The sequence below is a fragment of the Hyperolius riggenbachi genome, chromosome 6 (genome assembly GCF_040937935.1).
Source record: "Hyperolius riggenbachi isolate aHypRig1 chromosome 6, aHypRig1.pri, whole genome shotgun sequence".
NCBI classification, from domain to species: domain Eukaryota; kingdom Metazoa; phylum Chordata; class Amphibia; order Anura; family Hyperoliidae; genus Hyperolius; species Hyperolius riggenbachi.
This window is the reverse complement of record NC_090651.1, coordinates 251,603,821-251,623,703: the sequence shown is the minus strand read 5'-3', so window position 1 is coordinate 251,623,703 and position 19,883 is coordinate 251,603,821. Positions and strand designations below refer to the sequence as shown.

General features: G+C 43.5%; 1 protein-coding gene and 1 long non-coding RNA gene across 15 annotated transcripts in view; one reads left to right on the top strand and one right to left on the bottom strand.

Annotated features, from left to right (window-relative positions):
• Window positions 1-16,282, top strand: part of LOC137521439 (uncharacterized) — an 81,960-nt gene extending 65,678 nt beyond the window's left edge. The window contains exons 2-3 of the long non-coding RNA XR_011022123.1: window positions 1,086-1,184; window positions 16,059-16,282. This is a non-coding gene — a long non-coding RNA (uncharacterized lncRNA). The remainder of the gene's footprint in view (window positions 1-1,085; window positions 1,185-16,058) is intronic.
• Window positions 1-19,883, bottom strand: part of PLCH2 (phospholipase C eta 2) — a 1,280,386-nt gene that overhangs the window by 106,077 nt on the left and 1,154,426 nt on the right. For all 14 annotated transcript variants that reach the window (XM_068240676.1, XM_068240675.1, XM_068240674.1 and 11 more), the window contains one exon: window positions 14,660-14,842. In XM_068240676.1, coding sequence (XP_068096777.1) covers window positions 14,660-14,842 — 183 coding nt within the window. The remainder of the gene's footprint in view (window positions 1-14,659; window positions 14,843-19,883) is intronic.

The window sequence follows — 19,883 nt, the reverse complement described above, 5'->3', positions numbered from 1 at the left end:
TAAACGTTATCCATGCTTATCGTTAAAAACCCGGCGCCCTTTTTTCCCAGCGCCCCTTTTTAACGTACGCTACACACAAAGCTTTAAAGTTCTGTGGATAGAAATGCAGACATCCAAAGTTTAGATAGATACATTTAAGTAAACACAATTTAACAAGTGGTGATTGTTACACACTCTCTGGCTGTCCTCCAGCTCCTGCACAGTCAGAGAGGCCTGATGCACACCAAAAACCACTAGCAGATCCGCAAAATGCTAGCCGATTTTGAAACGCTTTTTCTTCTTTTTCTGTAGCGTTTCAGCTAACGTTTTGCGGTTTTGTGTAGCGGTTTTGGTGTAGTAGATTTAATATATTGTTACAGTAAAGCGGTTACTGAACAGCTTCTGTAACAAAAACGCCGGCAAAACCGCTCTGAACAGGCGTTTTTCCTATACTTAACATTGAGGCATAAACATAAGCATCCACAATCCAAAAAAATGCCTCAACCCGGGAGTATGCGTTTCTGCAAAAACGCCTCCCGCTCTGGTGTGCACCAGCCCATTGAAATACATTACTCAAGCGTATCCGCAGCTGCAAGCGGATCGCAAAACGCAGCCGAACCACTCTGGTGTGCACTAGGCCAGAGTGTGTGTCACATTCCACACTTGTTACATTGTGTTTACTTAAATGTATCTATCTAAACTTCGGATGTGTCTGCATTTCTATCCATGGAACTTTAAAGCTCTGTGTGTAACCCTTCCAATGCTGGTCTAGTAAAAAAAAATGCTGGTTGCATATAATATGCTGTAAATCTTGTTTTAGAGCAAAGTTGAAATGCAGGGTTATATTCCGCTTTAACTCAGTTTTCCTTGCAGCTGTAGTGCATACTTTGTTCTCTGCTTAACCCATGGTTCATCAACATAGGTGAATTGGTCAAATGACTAAAAAGATTGTTAAGCCTACTGATAACTTTCAAAGTACGAAATTAAAATAAGTTAAAGGACAACTATCAAAGTTAACTAAAATTCTAAATGCCACATATATTTCCAGTAATTCCTAGCAAATAGCAGTACAAATGCTTTTTTTCCATCTTTTCATTTGTTTGAAGAAAAAATGACAGAGAACAGTTCTAACTGTGGGCATTACTATGGAGGATTGTATTCAGCACATCCAGCATACAGAGACGGTCCTCACTGGCAGGAATCCTGTGAGTAAAGTGTGTTTACAATGATATAAATTAGAAATATAGCTTAATCTACTGTGAAAATAATCATCTGCAGCAGCTTTGTGAGTTCCTGTGTCTCTTTGCTCATGTCTAATGTAAACAGAGGTTACTGCCAGGAACAACTCATTGTGAATGGGGGAGGGGGAACATGCAAATACAGATTCTTTAGCTGTAGCAAAATAATGTCTCACCTGTTGTTATATGATCGGTGATAAAACAGTGTGTGTGTGAGCAGGGTAGAAAGAAACAGTAAATCATTCCTCTGTGACAAGTGACAGAGAGGTGGAACCTTCCCACATGGTACAGCTCAAGCGTCGATGCTGACAAGTTAATAAACAAAGCTATTTTTTCACACAGGCTGTGATGACAGACCTCTGAAAAGCTTTCTAGTGTTGCTAGCTAAAAGCTCTATAGGATTGTGGGTTTTACAGAAAAACTGTTTAATAGTTGCTCTTTAAATATACACTTAAATATATATTCAACAAGCAATCCAGTGGCATGTCATTGTGTTTTCATTAAAATCCCTGGTTGCAATTTTTTTATGCACATTATCATACATTTGCATTCATTAGCAATGCACAATATTCTGTGCATTGTATATCTGTTCTTTTTTACAATATATTAAAATGTACCTGGCTTTCTGCATCCTGTAGCTCTTCTTACTGTTTAGATGACAGTGTAATATAGATTCCTCCCTCATCCCATTATTACCCACACAAAAAGTAGTTAGAGAAGAATTTGGACGCCAGTCTCTTAATGTGAGCACACCCAACTTCTTCTTGCTTTCCCTTTAGTGTCCTTTTACACTGGTGCAGTGCAATGTGCACACACCAAGATTGCCTAGCGCAACGTATCCCACTGCACCTTTCCAAAACTTTGTTACATATGTCAGACAGGGAACCCAGAGGCAACCCACCCCCAAAAAGCCTAGGCGTTAAAGTCAAGTGCACGGTGCTAGACAGGAAATATGTCTGCGCATGTGCACCGCAACAAAAAACAAAACATTTTTCTGTTGACATGCATTGCTTCTGGGACCACAACGTTACCGTGCACAACAAGCGGTACCACACTGCAGACTCTGCATCAGCTGGAGCAATTCCATTGCATCACAGGAAGTGTGGCTTGGCTCATTGACTTTAATGGCCACAGCTATGAGCTGCAGTAGAGGGAATATACTGCAACGTGAGTCAGTAAATGTAAAAGGGGCCTTAAACTTCTTTTCTTCTATTATTTTTTCTTCTACTTTCTTATCTTTGCTATCTTTCTTCTGAAACTGATTGCAGAGCCACCCACTGCACAGCCATTCTCCACCAGGGAACCACTGGAACACTTCTTGCTGAGGACTCCTATTGGTCACTGCACAGACCAATAGGACGCCCCAGCAGCAAATTCAAAGATGCTTTTACCATATTCCCTCGTTTTGCCACAACAACAGAGGTGACATTCCAGGCATAAATTATATTTGAATGAATCTGCTGCCGTGGCTTTCCATTGGAGAAATCAAAGGAGTCATTAAAATGCTCAATGGCCGAATCAGTGCACTAATGGGGAGTGCTAGTGGAGGATTTATAGATGCTTTTGCCAGAGCTCCCTTAGTATTGCAGCAGACTCCCGCAGTACTGTCGCAGAAATGCAGCAGTTACAGATGGTTCGGTGATCAGTATTTTGGAAGAAAAGAAGGCAGAAGAATATAAAAAGAGGACTAGAAAGAAGCTCAATGGAGATGAAAAATGCTTACATATGAAAATGCCGAAAGAAAATAGAATTATACAGAAAATGAGGATATCACAGGATCAAAGTATATAGAAGAAGGAAAAAGGTTACAGAAGAGATGAGTTTTTTTTTTTTTGATTATTCGTAAGAAATACTTTATGATCTGCTTTTATTTCAAATGGATTTTTACTTTCAACTTTTTTTTTTTTTTTCTTTTTTTTTTTTTTCGAACTCAGCTTGGCTTGACCTCGCCCTTGCCAGACCATAATTTGGGCTTCATTGAAAGACTTTGACCCCCTATTCCTATTTAATTGGGAGATGAGGGACCTTTGGATGTCCGTGATACAAGAGGGATATGGAGGCTACAATATGTATTTATTTTTAATGACTATACCAGTTGCCTGGCTGTCCTGCTGATCTCTTTGGCTGTAGTAGAGTCAACCACATACCTGAAAAAAAAAAAAAAAACATGCAGCTAATCTTGCCAGATTTATGTCACAAACATCTAATCTGCATTTTTGTTCAGACTCCAGGGCTAAAAGAGGCAGGGTGTCAAGCAGGCCAGCCAGGCAACTGGTATTGCTTAAAATTGAATACATATCAGCCTCCATATCCCTCTTGCTTCAGGTTTCCTTTAGGCTTTGTTAACATCTAAAATCTAAATAAATTGCTGACGTCATCGATTTTCAATTTTTTGCATGATCCCCCCCCCCTCCTCCCTGTGCTTACTTGCATGTTGCGATTTTGTGTAAAGCTCTTTTCTAAGCACTTTTGTAGAGAGACTGGTTTTTCACGTTCTGACTTGCGCCAGGAAGTGAACTCTTTGACCCGGAAAAGAATAAATACAATGTATTTATTCTTAAAAGCGCTGGGGAAATCGCTATACCAAGCAATTTTTCAAGCATTTTGCGATTTCCCTATACCTGCCATTATAGGCAAATCGCTCAAAAATGGTACAGGCAGCGCTTTGGTGAGCGGATTGCAATCGAAACGCTCAGATGTGAATACTCTCATAGAGGATCATTTCACAAGCGCTTCTAGGACAATTTTCAAAATAGTCGGCGCCCAAATATAAATAGGATATAAGCCCGACGAAGGCTGCAAGGCCGAAAGCTTGCTTATTTTTATTCATTTTTAGTTAGCCAATAAATGGTATCATCCTGATTTATAAAACTTCTTGCAAAAAAAACCCCCCCAAACACACAGAACATTTATATCACCAGAGCTGCAGCCACCAGTAGCAGTGTTAGGGAGACTTGCCCAAGGTCTCCTACTGAATAGTAGAGATGTAGCGAACGGTTCGGCGGCGAACGGTTCCAGGCGAACTTTGGTGGTTCGCATTCACCTGGAACAGGCAAACTTTTGCGGAAGTTCAATTCGCCCCATAATGCACTATGAGGGTCAACTTTGACCCTCTGCATCACAGTCAGCAGGCACATTGTAGCCATTAAGGCTACACTAGGCCCTGGAGCCCCACCCCCCCTTATATAAGGCAGGCTCCGGCGGCCATTAGCCTCACTCGTGTGTCTGCTAGAGACAGACTAGGGACAGCTGCTGCAGACTTGTTCTTCTAGGGACAGATTAGTTAGGTTCTTGGCTGCTTAGCTTGCTCCTGGCTGATTATTATTGCTTTTATAGCACCCCTCAACAGCTCTTTTCAGAGCTCATCCTGTACTTTTTTTTTTGTGTGTCAAACTGACACTTTTGTTGCATGCACAGCCTTGCTAATTCATAATGTGTCTGCCACTGCCAGCAGCTCAGCACATTCAGTGACAACCTGTGTGTGTGGCAGGGAGCTGCACATTGTACTACCCAGTACTGCATATACCCAGTACCTGTTGTGTTTACTAAACCCACCTCATCATTGCATATACCCAGCTTTGTGTTGAGTGAACCCAGCTCACTGCATCTAACTACCTGTTGTGTTGAGTGAACCCACCTCACTGCATCTAAGCACCTTTACTGTTCAGTGAACCCAGCTCACTGGATCTAACTACCCGTTGTGTTGAGTGAACCCACCTCACTGCATCTAAGCACCTTTACTGTTCAGTGAACCCAGCTCACTGCATCTAACTACCTGTTGTGTTGAGTGAACCCACCTCACTGCATCTAAGTACCTTTACTGTTCCGTGAACCCACCTCAATGCATCTAACTACCTGTTGTGTTGAGTGAACCCACCTCACTGCATCTAAGTACCTTTACTGTTCAGTGAACCCAGCTCACTGCATCTAACTACCTGTTGTGTTGAGTGAACCCACCTCACTGCATATACCTAGCATCCCCCCGAGATGGACAAAATGGACAAACCAGGTAGATGAAGAGGTAGAGGCAGACCCAGAGGAAGGCCACCAGGCACCGGCAGGTCTATGCGAGGTGGTGTTGCTGTGATTTCATGCGGACCTGTCCCAAAATACAGTGCTCAGAAGAAGGCACGTGCCACCACTTCCCAAGATCAGGACATGCTTGACTATTTAACACAGAACACCTCATCTCCCCCAGCCAGTGTCACCAGCGCTAGTACAAGCACCACATCCGCTGCATTTGACACTTCGCAGGAGTTATTTGGTGGTGGTGAAATCACCGATTCACAGCCACTACTGCAACAACAAGAAGGCGGCGCAGGTACACCACCTCATACATCTGAGTTAGGTGGCGAAAGTATGGACGTAACGTGTGAGGAGGGGGATGATGAACCACCTGAATTTGGTGCAGTTGAGGAGGTGTCTGAGGAAAGCGAAGCTGGGCAGGAGGATTATGATGATGATTATACGGATGCCACGTATGTTCCCAGTAGAGGAGATGACCAGGGGGACAGTTTAGAGGGGGAGTGAGAGAGGAGTAGGAGGAGATGACTCCCTGATGGAAGCAGAGGGAGCTCGTCCTCAGAAACAGCTGGGGGCAGTGTCCGGTGCCATGTATTGCCAGCTATGGACAGCCAGCCAACATACTCTTCAACGTCCGCTGCTGATGCCACCGTAGCGCCATCACCTCACGGGGGCTCAGCGGTTTGGAAATTTTTTTAACATGTGCGTCTCAGATCGGAGCAAAGCCATCTGTTGTCTCTGCCAGCAAAAATTGAGCCATGGAAAGGCCAACTCTCACGTAGGGACAAGTGCCTTACGAAGGCACCTGGAGAGAAGGCACAAACAGCTATGGCAAGAACACCTGAGGAAAAGCAGCACCCAAAAGACAAGCCACCCTCCTCCTCCTCTTCCTCCTTCAGGTGGATCATCTTCATCCTCTTTCTCCCTTGCACCTTCACAGCCACCCTCCTCCACACCGCCTCTTTCCTTGAGCGGTTCCTTCTCCTCTGCCCACAGCAGTACCCAGCTGTCCGTGAAGGAAGTATTTGAGCGTAAGAAGCAAATGTCTGCCAGTCACCCTCTTGCCCGGCATCTGACAGCTGGCGTGGCAGAACTATTAGCTCGCCAGCTATCACCATACAAGTTGGTGGAATCGGAGGCTTTCCGTAAGTTTGTGGCCATTGGTACACCGCAGTGGAAGATACTAGGCTGAAATTTTTCACAAAAGGCCATACCCAAACGGTACTGTGCAGTTGAGAGGCAAGTGGTGTCATCTATTGCGAAGAGCGTTGGGTCAAGGATCCACCTGACCACGGATGCTTGGTCTGCCAAGCACGGGAGAGGAGTCAGACTCTGATGATGGTGATGAGGAAGGTGTTTCTGTGGAGGAGGAAGAGGCGGCGGAAGAAGAACAACCGCGGCAGCCGTCACAGAGGGCTTCTGCTGCTCCACATTCCCACGGTATTGTTCGTGGAAGAGGAGTTGCGTCCAGTCACTGAGGAAGAGCAAGAGGATATGGAGAGTACATCTGCATCCAGCTTTGTGCAGATGGCCTCTTTCATGTTGTCCAGCCTGTTGAGGGACCCCCGTATCAAAAAACTCAAGGCAAATGACCTGTACTGGGTGGCCACGCTACTAGACCCTTGGTACAAGCACAAAGTGGCGGACCTGTTACCAACTCAACAGAAGGCGGAAAGGCTGCAGCACTTGCAGAAAAAGCTGTCAATGATGCTTTACAATGCGTTTAAGGGTGATGTGGCTGCACAACGGAATCAAGGTACCACTGGCAGTAACCCTCCTCCTCTCAAGTCCACGCAGGCAAGGACAGGATGCTCCAGCGATCTCAGGGTGATGTCGGACATGCGGACATTCTTTAGTCCAACTCCATGCCATAGTCCTTCCGGATTCACCCTCCACCAACGCCTGGACCGGCAGGTAGCCGACTACCTGGCCTTGAGTGTGGATGTAGACACTGCGAAAAGTGACGATGAACCCTTGGACTACTGGTTGTGCAGGCTTGACCTGTGGCCAGAGCTGTCCCGATTTGCCATACAACTTCTCTCTTGCCCTGCCGCAAGCGTCCTGTCAGAAAGGACCTTCAGTGCAGCTGGAGGCATAGTCACTGAGAAGAGAAGTCGCCTAAGTCACGACAGTGTTCAGTACCTGACCTTTATCAAAATGAATGAGGAATGGATCACGGAGGGCTACTGCACGACCGAAGACTAAGTCAGTGCCCACACACAGCATCTCTGCCTGCAGGCCGCTTGCCTTCTCTGCCACCACCAACAGGGTCCAGGACTCTAGGCGGATTCCTGAATTTTTAAGGCCGCTGCTAGCAGCGGCCGCTACACTAATTTTTTCTGGTGCGTGTACATGCCTGCCTAATTTTTCTGGTTGCACTGCGGGTGTCTCGGGTGGGGGTGGGACACAAAAGATAATAAGGTTGTTGCTTCATTGTGGTCAGAACAAATTTGATCAGCTTGACAGTCACTGTTCTATCATTGAGCTACCACAGCCGGCGACCATATGGGCTTGAAAACCGCCACGGCCTACACTCTCGCCACGGTGCGCACCAGTCCAGCACAGCCGTCACTACGCAAACAGCTGTTTGCGGTGCGTTACACAGTGAATTTGGTGCATCAGTGTGAAGCAGAACTCTAATTACACTCCCTGATTGATGTATACACATGCAAGATGTTTTAAAGCACTTTAGGCCTGCAATTTAGCATTCAATATGATTTCTGCCCTTAAAACGCTGCTTTGTGTCACATCCAGATTTTTCCCCGGGCCTTTTTTGCATGTATCCCACTCCGCCATGCCCCCCTCCAGGTGTTAGACCCCTTGAAACATCTTTTCCATCACTTTTGTGGTCAGCATAATTTTTTCTATTTTTCAGAGTTCGCATCCCCATTGAAGTCTACTGCGGTTCGCGAACCGAAAATCGGAGGTTTGCGACATCTCTACTGAATAGGCGCTGGCTTACTGAACAGGCATAGCAGAGATTTCAACCCAGGTCTCCTTTGTCAGAGGCAGAGCCCTTAACCATTAAACTATCCAGCCACTGTCCTCACATCCTGCTGAGGGCCAGGCAATGTCAAAGAGAAGGAGACTTAGCATGAGGGGGAAAGATTTGAGTCTCCCTCTTACAGGGTCTTCCCCATGCTATGAATCACTATACTATCAACGAAACACTGAGCTCAAAGAAAGGGCTGAACCCTTCCCACGTGAGATCAGATCATCTCTCATCCTACTTTCAGTGCTGGCTTTTTAAAAATCACACGGTATTAGAGTCGGTGACCTACTATTTTAATCACTACAAATTATATGATGTTCATGTTAATCATGATCACTGATCATTTAGCATAAACAACAAAACATACTGTACCTGCCCCACAAATATCTAAAGCCATAGTGAGAATGAGATTGCATACAAAAGTTCCAGATAGGATTGCAGTAAATGATGTGTATGTAGCACTCTTCACATAGGCAGGTCCTAGAACAAGAAATCTGACATAGCGGAATACTGCAACACCAGGTAATCCACCGCAGTAATCAATTACCCAGTAATGTGCGAGCAGTCCATGACACAATACATGCAAAGAGAGACCAAGTATCCACCTATGGCAATACAGAGGCTCACCAAATTGTAGTCACCTCAAAAACCAGGTGAATCTATCATTTGCAAGGGGCAAGGTCCTCAGAAACAATGACACTAGCACATCCCCACAGTGAGAACTTCCAAAAGCTTTAATCCCAACTCCAATCGTGGATACTTGGTCTCATTTTAGATGTGTTGTCACGGATTGCTCACACGTCATTGGGCGATTACTGCAGAGAATTACCTGGTGTTACAGTATTACGCTAACGCTATGTCAGATTTCTTGTTTTAGGATCTGCCTACGTGGACAGTGCTACATACTCATTTACTGTGATCCTTTAGCATTTAAATGTGTATTTTTCGATTTGGTTTACAAAAAAGGTTTTGCATGACAGTATATATGCATATGACCCTCATACATCACACAGATCTGGGCACAATTTGGTATCGTTTCTCACGGCTCCCTTTTTGTTATTCTCTACCCTACCTTTATTAAGATTGTTTCCATAGAAACAAGACAAGATCTACAAGACAAGCCTTTTAAAAAAAAAAATAGAAAAGAAGAATATATGTCATTTGCAGAGTTCTTAATGCCAAGACTTGGCAAGAGAAGGTGGTGACTGTGAGATGTTCCTGTATGGTATATTGAAGTGATCTGTTGGATATTCATCTTCTCATTCCTGCCACTGTCAGACAGGAGCCCATCTGCTGGAAGCGCACAACTTTGCAGCTGGTATCAAACACACAGCAGGATGAGCTGGTGCAGCTGCTACATAGCAAGTCTGCTCTGTGCAACACATCAAAAAGCTCAGTACCAGGGCTAGCTGAGCATGCTGAGAAATGTAGTTCAACAACAGCGGAGTTCCTTTGCACTGGCAGAATATCAAAAATGCCAAGGAGGAATCGGTAGCAAATACAGATTTTAAAAACCAAAACAGAAAAATAAAAATGTACAAAACTGCTTTCTCAATCAAGATATGTACTAAAGGTCTCAGAGACCAAACACATGTTAGATTTAAGCAGAGGGTGGAAGTAGACAGGAGAATCCCCTACTGGCTTCTTTACTCTGTCGGGCCATCAATAGAATTTCTCATACGATTATTCCCTACTCTGACCTCTGCATGGAGGAACAGGTCTACCATCTGGTGCATGCTCTGTATTGCAAAATACATGAAAGAACCAACACAGCATGAGCCAGCTTTATAGTGGCTTAAAGGACCACTATCACGAAAAAGTGATAAGATTAAAATAAATGTAAACACATACAAATAAGAATACATTTCTTCCAAAGTACAATGAGCCACAAATGAATTTTCTCCTATGTTGCTGTCACTTGCAGTAGGTAGTGGAAACTACAGACATGTTTTGGGCTAGTCCATCTCCTCATGGGGGTAGTCTCAGCAAGGCCTTTATTCTTTATAAAGACAATCCCTGAAAAGGTTTTATAAAAAGATGCTGGCCAGCCTCCCTGCTCCCCACACACTTTTGTTGGCAGTTTAGTGAAGCAACTGCCATTCACGAAATGCTCTTAAAAATAAAGAAAACACTGAGAATCCCCCATGAGGAGAAGAGCTGGTCTAAAACCTGTCTGTTTTGTTAGATTTCCACTACTTACTGCAAGTCACAGAAGAAAAGTAATTTATGGCTCATTTTACTCTGGGAAAAATTTACTTTTTATTCGTATATGGTATATGGTATATGGTGGTTAATTTACTTTAAATTTTACAATTTTCGTGATAGTGGTCCTTTCAGCAGACACCAAGGACCCTAAACCATATAAAAAGCTAGAGGGACTAAACACACGCCATAAGATAAACATATGGTCCCCTCTTATAAGCTGGTGATAAAGCTTTATCATGAACTTACGAGAGGAGACTATATGTTTGTCTGTTATTAGATTGCACTTCTATGTCCTGATAACACTTCAGCACTAAAAACGGTTATTAGGAGATTCCCCAATGAAGCTACTGCAAGGGATGAAACATGTAGAGAATGTTTTAAGCATCAAGTTTCATTTTGTGCACGTTCTTGATTGTCCCTCTAGTAATGGTGTTTATGGTCCATTGCTACCTCTGACAGAACTGACAGCCATCCCTTAACAAATTCAGCCTATCTGGACGAGTATGCTCGTCCAGATCGGTGCCGCTCAAGTCTATCTGGATGCATATCCACGTCTAGTGCTTAAGCGGCAGAGCGCGCGCATGCGCGGAGCCGCAGCCTTGCACACCCCGGCGGTTTTCCATGCCGGTGGTTGGGAACAGGAAGCAAGGCTTCCCTGAATCAACTGTAGTGCGTGTAATGAATGGACATGACCCCGATCAGAGTCCATGTCTATTCATAATAAAGATTGTGAATGAAGTGGAAAAAAAAAATTATGAAACACTTCTTGGTAATTCAGTAAGTGTTTTTATTGCCATCTAGGGGTGATAAGTTAAATTACACACACCACATATTTGTAATTTAAAAAAATATCATCAATTTATCTGAAAGCCCCCTCCACTCCAGTTACCAAGCAGATGTATTTAAAAAAAAATAATAATCCATAAATAGTTGCCTTAGGGACTTTTTTTGTTGTTTTTTTTAATATGTCATTAGTTATATTAGTACATAAGGGCTTACAATTGACGGGACACAAAAAAAACAAAAAAACAAAACCCTAAACAGAAAAACTGCACCTTAATTTCCACATAATATATTGGCGCCATACATTCTACTTGGAACATAATTTAAATGTTGTGAGTTGTGATAGCCGGGACTAATGGGCAGATAAAATGGGTGGGTTTTATCTATAGTAGCATTGCTTATTTAAAAAAGTATAGGGGATGAAATTGGAGAAATAGTGTATTTTTTTTTTTAATTTGCCTATAAAAAGCATAGAAATTTAAATCATTACTGAAAACAAGCATTACCCACAGAAAGCTTGATGAATAGTGATAGTTATTGGCGAATGAATGGGCCGCGCTGAGAGGGGAAAATTGCCTCTGTCTTTGAGGTGAAAACACCTGTAGGCTGAACCGGTTAACTTCCTTGGCGTTCCGATTCCTTCCGGATTTTAGGGTCTGAAGGCGGTGCAAATTTTCGGCACCCTTTCAGACCCTAAAACCTGGAAATAATCATGCTGCCAGTGAGATCTGCAGCAGTTCCAGCATTTCAAACACTCACCTCCCTGGCTCCAGCACTGAAGTTTTCCCTCCATCCTCCGGATGGCGCTGCAACACTAAAGTGAGATTGCCGGCCGTTGTCATGAAAACAGCCAGCAATCTCACCAGGGGAAGCAGAGCTTCGGAGGAATGGAAGAAGAATAGTGTCCGGCGTCGGGATCCCCTGGGAGGTATGTTGAAACGCCCACTGAGCGCATTGATCTGCATACAGCCTCCGGCAGGATTACTGCTCTGAAATGCGGTTTTACGCCCCGTCCCTAACTCCGGATTACCGCCAAGGAGGTTAATGACACAAAGGGACATCAAGAACTTATTTTGATTTGTTTATAATTCATTTAGTCTTGCACCACCACATGTCACCTGTTGACAGGTTTTAAATGAATATGTATTAACATTATATTGACATACTATAGGGACAAATTTGTGCTTATCAAAACTCATAGGTGACAAGTAATAAAGGATGGTTGCTTATAAAGTGAGCACACTCCTGACGTGCTCCATTCAGAAGCTTTAGACGTTCGGCATGGTCGACAGGAGAACTGAGGAGACTAATACAGTATTTGTAAATGAAAGTCTCAGGAAAATTTTAAATAAGTCAATGTAGTTTCATCTTGGTTACATGGATACCAATACTTTTATTTATGTGATCAATTATGCAGTTAAATGTATAAATACATAGACCAGGGGTCCCCAAATATTTTTGGTCAAGGGCCGTGTCAACATACTTCAGACTGCTGGGGGGCTGACATACATAAATAAATGTTGAAAACCATTACCGTACATTGATCTAGGTATTGATGCCCCCCAATCGTGCCCAGAGGAGAACTCCCAGCAGCAGCCATTCAGTCATGTGGCGCCTGAAGAACATCTTTGTGCATCAGACGGTGAAGCATACCCAGGTGACAACATGCCTTCCAGCTGGAAAGCAGTGTCACCTGGTACAGAATTAGATTGGAAGCTAGCGAATAACTGCTCACTGGCTTCTACAGTATGTGGATGGGTGGTGCCGGCACTGCTATTCTATATGCGGGCCGCTAATATTTAAGGGTGCAGTGGGCCACATCTGTAAGTTATACACTGTTTGGGGCCAGTGAAAAAGCTTCGGGTGGCGTCACACACGTGCGCCCTTACTAGGAAACAAAGTGGGGTGCGTGTGTATGCAGAGACGGAATCCCAGAGGCCAGCAGGGGACAAGCAGAGGCCGCAAAGAGGTAATGTATACTCTTCATACCGGGCACCGGGGGACATTTACATTAGGGATATACAGCATCAGGGCAGCAAGGCGGACGTATGCCACGCAAAAGGCCAATTTCTGAGAGATTGCATGGTGAAATTGATCGGGAATCGGCCTGTGGTGTATGGCCAGCTGACAGATCTTTCTCATCAGACTTGATGAGAGACACTTGTCTCTTGGTCGAATCTGCCCATACATCATTAGATGTATGGCTCCCTTAAGTTGGTTGAAGAGCTCAGAAAAGCTCTTTTACATATAACTAAAGTTTCTTAACTCCTTCTGTACTGGAAAGAGTATGAGACTTATCTTTGCTACTAATTTCTATTTTTTTAGCTGTACTAAAAAGGGCCGGTTTTAGACTTTTTGCTCAGCACTTAACAATTTACTCTGCTTCATGTAATGTTCTCACATGACAACACAATAGCACACTGGCTGGCTGTGAGTCTGCGACAACCTACTCACCCTCAGCCACTCCTTTCCTCCTCAGTCAGCACAGCAGTGCCGCCTGCTCCCTTCTACCATGTAAATCAAATAAAACACTGCTGCTCTCCTGCCTCCCACCTCCTCACTCACTGTCAGACTCCTCACCCAGCACAAGCTGCTTTTCCCTAAGGATGACCTCTTCTACTAGCTCTCCTCTTGCCTCTCCTCCTACTCTGACTGCATGCTGTTAGTGTAAACACACAGTACAAACATGCTGCCCCCTGTAGTCTCTGCGTCTGATACAAATGTTTCACCTTGCTTCATGAGAGAACCACCCCTGTGTACTACACATACAATTCATTATCTCGTAAGTTTATTTTCACTTCAGATTCCCTTTAAGATGTGGAATACCTTACCACAAATAGTAGTTATGGCAAATCCTTTACAGTAGAGTCCCAGTTATCCAGAACTCAACTAAATAGCCGTCTCAACCAGCCAGCAAAAAATGCCAGCATTACTCACAGTAATGGAGACCAATTTCCTAGGCGGTTTGTGGGCTCTACTGTGCTTGAACTTTGTTTCACGGCTCCCCCAAGGTTATTATATTTTCAGTTACTATAGTTGTACATTTAATACAGTGTTCACGGTATGTATATAGAGTGGGGTGTAGTACTTTTTTAGCTGGGCCTATTTTTAACATTGAGTTTCAAACAACCAGAAAGCACACTTATCCAGAATCAGCTGATCCTCGTCAGTGCTGGATAACAACGATTCTACTGTACTTGCATGTAAAAGGGGTTTGGATGCCTTACCTTGAAATACATCTGCAGGTACATTTGGTAGATGTAGGAAAGAGATACCTGATTCAGTCAGTAACGTACGTTACACCATAGCGACACATGTTATTTGAGTATTACGGGTCATGCCAATAGCGTAACTCGTAGCGTGGTACACTGCTGGCAGTAGTAATGGTAATTTAGGTTTGCTGAAAGAGAAAAACGAACAGCCTCAGGTTTCTTCTCACCTAGCTGGCAGCCAGCATTCCAGAAGGGCTGCGGGTTGTAATTGCTGGAATCCACTCTGTAGGATGAAGGGTAGATGCGGGAAAGCTGGTGCTGGTTGAAGCGAACAAACTGTGCTGGCTTCTGCTGCAGAATCTGATGTGCTTTGGTCTCGCTAAATGAGGAAACCTGCCAGCTGCTAGCAACTGTGAGAAGACGACAAAACAACATCATCATGATTATGTAGTGTAGTCATTTGCCCAGTTATCAGCTAAGTAGATTAAACATAGTTTAGTACAAGGTTGCATGCTCTCCCCAGGAGATACTTCCAAAATTGTCCAGGCAATGTCACCGTGTGTTAAACAAGAAGGACATGACACTTGTGCCACCTACAGGAAACACGTTTAACAGACTTCCATAATGCAATCCCTGGTCTCACAGCAGTAGATAGCAGATAGGCCAACAATATACATTTATGGAATTTGTAAGCCATATAGAAATTCAACCTCCTCCCCTCCGACACTAAAAGTTGGCTAGGTGTAAAGGTGGCCACACACCATACATAAATCAATTATTCCGATTGAGGGAACTTTTGAAATATATGAACAATGTGAACACACGTGTCCCATTCTTCTCTATGAAAAAAAAATAAAATAAACTTTCCAAAAATTGCTTGGGTCTATAAAATCAAGAAATTGACAATCTATCCTCGATCACATTTCTTGTTTGAAAAGAAAACAGAGTTTATGTACAACCAATAGTTTTTATTGAAAAATGGGAACATTATTATTTTTATTGTATGGTGTGTGGCCACCTAAAAGTGTACCTGAAATGGGCTATGTAAAAGATTTTATACTTACCCGGGGCTTCCTCCCGCCCCATGAGCACCGATGCATCCCTCGCCCTCCTCCCGCGTCCCTCAGTTTGCCTAGTATTGGCCCTAGTAATCTGGCTCAGTTGCATGAGTCGGCTCTTTTGTGCATGCAAGGAGGGGACGCAGTTGAGCAGAAGAGCTAGCTGGTGCAATTGAGCCAGATTACCAGGACCGATACCAGGTGAACAAAGGGGTTCGGGAGGACGGTGAGGGATGCATTGGTGCACATGGGGCTGGAGGAAGCACCAGCTAAGTATAAATCATAAAATATAAATCTTATAAATAGCCCATCTCAGGTTTACTTTAAATTTGATTGTACCACCCTCAGGTTAGTGATAAGATCAATCACCACATAAATATGATTGCTTGGCATGGTCAAGTGTTTGCAGATAAAAAACAGTGCCTAAGCGAAGCAGATTGGTTAATCAGCTACATAATTTACATTAGATTTGTACCAAGGCAGAGCAGAACATGTTTTCAGCAATTCCTTTATCTTGCAAAATGATTTTATTGTTATTGCTTTTAATTCCAAATTATTTAATCTCCAGGAAATTCTCATGACCGATGCAATAGATTTTGACATTCTAAAGATCGCTCTATACCGTCCAATAACTTATGAGGGTCTCATTGATTGAAAATGCAATTGGAGAAGTTGGAATTTTCGACTGAGCCGTCCTAGAGGATATTGGTACTATTTCCTGCGAGTGGAGATTTGGATACAGTTTGCATGGGAAACCAGAACTAAAGTCCAGCACCATTGCCAAGCCCTGTTTTTATTAAAACACATTTAAACAAACTACACTCAGTTGTGCCAGTCTAGCATATTCTGGGCAAATGCAAGTGGGAAGTAACAGCAAATAGCTGCTCCTGTTACAGAGGCGTTTGGTTTGAATGACAATCTTTCCGGTTACTCCCTAATTCGCCCAATAAAGAGGGTTAGGTCTGCGAAACGCGTTGCACGGTGGAGTAGTCAAAGCCTATTTTTGACTGACATTCCACAAAATCAAGTCTTCTTTGGGGAGGTAAGTCTACCCCACCTCCCTTTTAAAGGGGAACTGAACTGAGAGTTATATGGTGGCTGCCATATTTATCTCCTTTTAAACAATACCAGTTGCCTGGCTGTCCTGTTGATCTATTTGGCGATAATAGTTGCTGAATCACACCAGAAAAAAAGCATGCAGCTAATCTTGTCAGATCTGACAATGACAAACAGCTGATCTGCTGCATGCTTGTTCAGGGGCTATAGCTAAGAGTATTAGAGGCAGAGACTCAGCAGGACAGCCAGGCAACGGGTATTGCTTAAAAGGAAATAAATATGGCAGCCTCCACATACTTCTCACTTCAGTTATCCTTTAAAACAGTTTTTAGCGTATTTTACTCAATGATTGGCACCTCTGTTTAAGTGTTTACCAGTTTTAAATCCACTCTTGGTGGAGGGGTGTTATCCCCTTTTTCTTAAATACAGAGAGTGACTTCTTCACCTGAGTGGGGTCAAGTCTAATCTCCCCACCCATTCAATCAGTGGTTGACTTACTGGTAACCTGTATTTGTGAGTTTCATTTTACATGACACTTTTAACCATTATCTTAACCTTCTACACTATTGGAGGCTCTCTGTGTTCCTTTTTGATGCTCCTGTTACAAAAACTGTCACCTTGTGTTGACGGCAGCAATGTCTTTGTGATGACACTGTGACATAATGCATTCAGTGTGTGAACAAATATGACACTCATGCTGATTACAACCTTTCAAATCAATTTGTCCCATTACTTTGTATGGAGATGGAAAACAATTTTAAAGTTGTCATGTAGCGTAGATGCTTGTCAAATACCATATCTGCCTTAGATAACAGAAGGTGGCAGTCATCCCATCTCATTTATTGATAGAACAAAGTCATAGTTATAGGTTATATTTAGAGGATGTGTAAGGGGGAGGGCAAGGAATTTTTGCTGAGGTTAAAGTATGTATACATTGCCAGACAGCAAAGATGTTAGAAGAAAGCATAGACTTGCATTTTAATCTTGCTTGAGAGAAGCAGTTTTAAGATCCAGCTCATGTACATTTTTAGATATGCAGTTATAAAAAATGCACTAAAATCACCTGCAGCCTTAACTTTTCTAAGTTAAGGCTGCAAGATGACATTGGTCCAGCTGCATTAACACTTGTGGCCTCTTCATCTGTCATCTTTACCTTATTCAACCAGGGAAACCATCCCACCTTTCCTAGAAGCAAAAATTAGTAACTCTTCGCACACTCGCATGCAAATGTTCAAACAAATGCATTCACAGATTCACTCATCCAGGCACCACTGTTATCCCTACAGCTAAGTTAAAAGCCGGGGTCTTAGTTCCCAGAAGAATGCATTCTTATGCTTAGTCACCTACACTGCACAGAAGTACCCAGGTAAACGTAGGTGTCCTAACTCTGGTCCTGTAACATGCATAGTGCGCAGACATGCAAACATTCATTGCATCAAACCTATCGAGGGATTAGGAGCACACATCCTGACGTCCTCTCCTGGGACAGATCATCATACCAATCGCACAAGGGAGCCAACGTAATTATCCATGCGCACCATGCACATACACCAGCATAAGCTGTGAGCATGATGACAAAAAACACAAACAAGGGAAGGAGGGAGTGCACTGAATTAGAACCCTGGCCACAGGGTGTCCGTAACAAGAAAAAAAAATATATCCAGGCACATCGCCTCTAGTGTGGCCACACCCCCTTCAGCACCTCCCTTTCCTTAACTTATTTAATGTCCTAACTAGAGGTGATGTGTATGGTGTATGTTTTTTTTTTCTCTCCTAGAAGCAGAGGCGCACAATACACTCGGCAATGAATTTTTTGGTCTGAAGAAGTGGGACGATTTGAGCCCACAAAACGTGTTGCCTTGTGCGAATAAAAAAAAATGTCACTGTAATTCATCAGTGTCATTGAAGTGCACCACCGCTAGTTTTTATTTTAAGCTTTTTTTTCCTTTTTAGGCACCTCTTATCCCCAATGTTGATTACACCCCTCCTTCTGGGGGGTGACCTCCATGAGCTTCGGGTGATTGGATTCCGGTTTTCTGAGAGAACAACCAACGTATGGGTGAGATCCTGTACCCACGTGGAGATCGCTATTCTCCAAAAGCCCTCAGTAGGCAGCTTTGCAACCTAGACTTGTGAGTAAAACAACCTTTGATTACAATCCGTTGAAGATCTCCCTAAAACATATTACACTATCTGGGCTCCCGGTGTCTCTGTGTTCACTTTTTCAAGGTTTGCCCTGTTTTAAGCTCCCTTAGAAGTAACATGGTAAAGGTGGTGATGCAGTTTGCACAACCACCACATGTGGACAGCAATTCTCACTGCAGCTATGCCTCCCTAGGGACTGGCAGCCTATCCATTGGATGACAGTCACTATGAATGTGTGACATGGAAGGGACAGCAGTTGACCCCACCCAATCATAACCTGGCTTGCAGTATCACATGACCCAACAGATTGCTTGGGTGACTGAAGAAAACAGAAGGGGAGGGGATAAGTACTAGGGCTCTCAGCAGTGCAAACCCTCATGGTCTGATATAAGCCCAAAGGCAGTTGTATCATCTGAAAATGTAACAGTTGTGTTTGATTTATGGATAGGTTGACAGTCATGGGTGAAAATTGGGTAGAGGAGAGGACTCAATACCCAGTCCTGTAGCATGCCAGTGCTCATGGTAAAGGTGGAGGATGTGAGTTTTCCTAACCTGACAGGTTGAGGATGATTGCTAAAAAAGTCCAATAAACTGTTACAAATGGAGGGTGCAAGTCTTTGCTCATAAAATGTGTTGATCAGCTGGCTAGGTACGGTGTTAAATACCAAGCTATAAGCAACAAAGAGCACTCTAATAAAGGTGTTGGGCTTTTCTAGGTGTGAGAGGTCAGCATTCCAGATCGCATCCTCAGTCAATCTATTTGTCTGGTATGTAAACTAGTGTTGGTCTAGATTGGCTGGGAGGGAAGCTTTGATGTGTGTGGTTACCAGTCATTCAAAGAATTTGGCGATGACAGGGATGAGAGCTACTGGTCCATAGTCATTAAAGGGAAGCTAAACTGAGAGGGATATGAAGGTTTCCTTTTAAACAATACCAGTTGCCTGACTCTCCTGCTGATCAATTTCCTGCAGTAGTATCTGGATCTCACACCGGAAACAGGCATGCAGCTATTCCAGTCTGTCTTCAGTCAGTGCACCTGATATGCATGCATGTTGAGGGGCTATGGCCAAAAGTATTAGAAACCCAGGATTAGTCAGGCAACTGGTATTATTTTAATAGGAAAAATCCATATCCTTCTCAGTTTAGGTTCCCTTTAAAACAGGTTATTCCAGTTTTGTTTTTTTTAAACTGG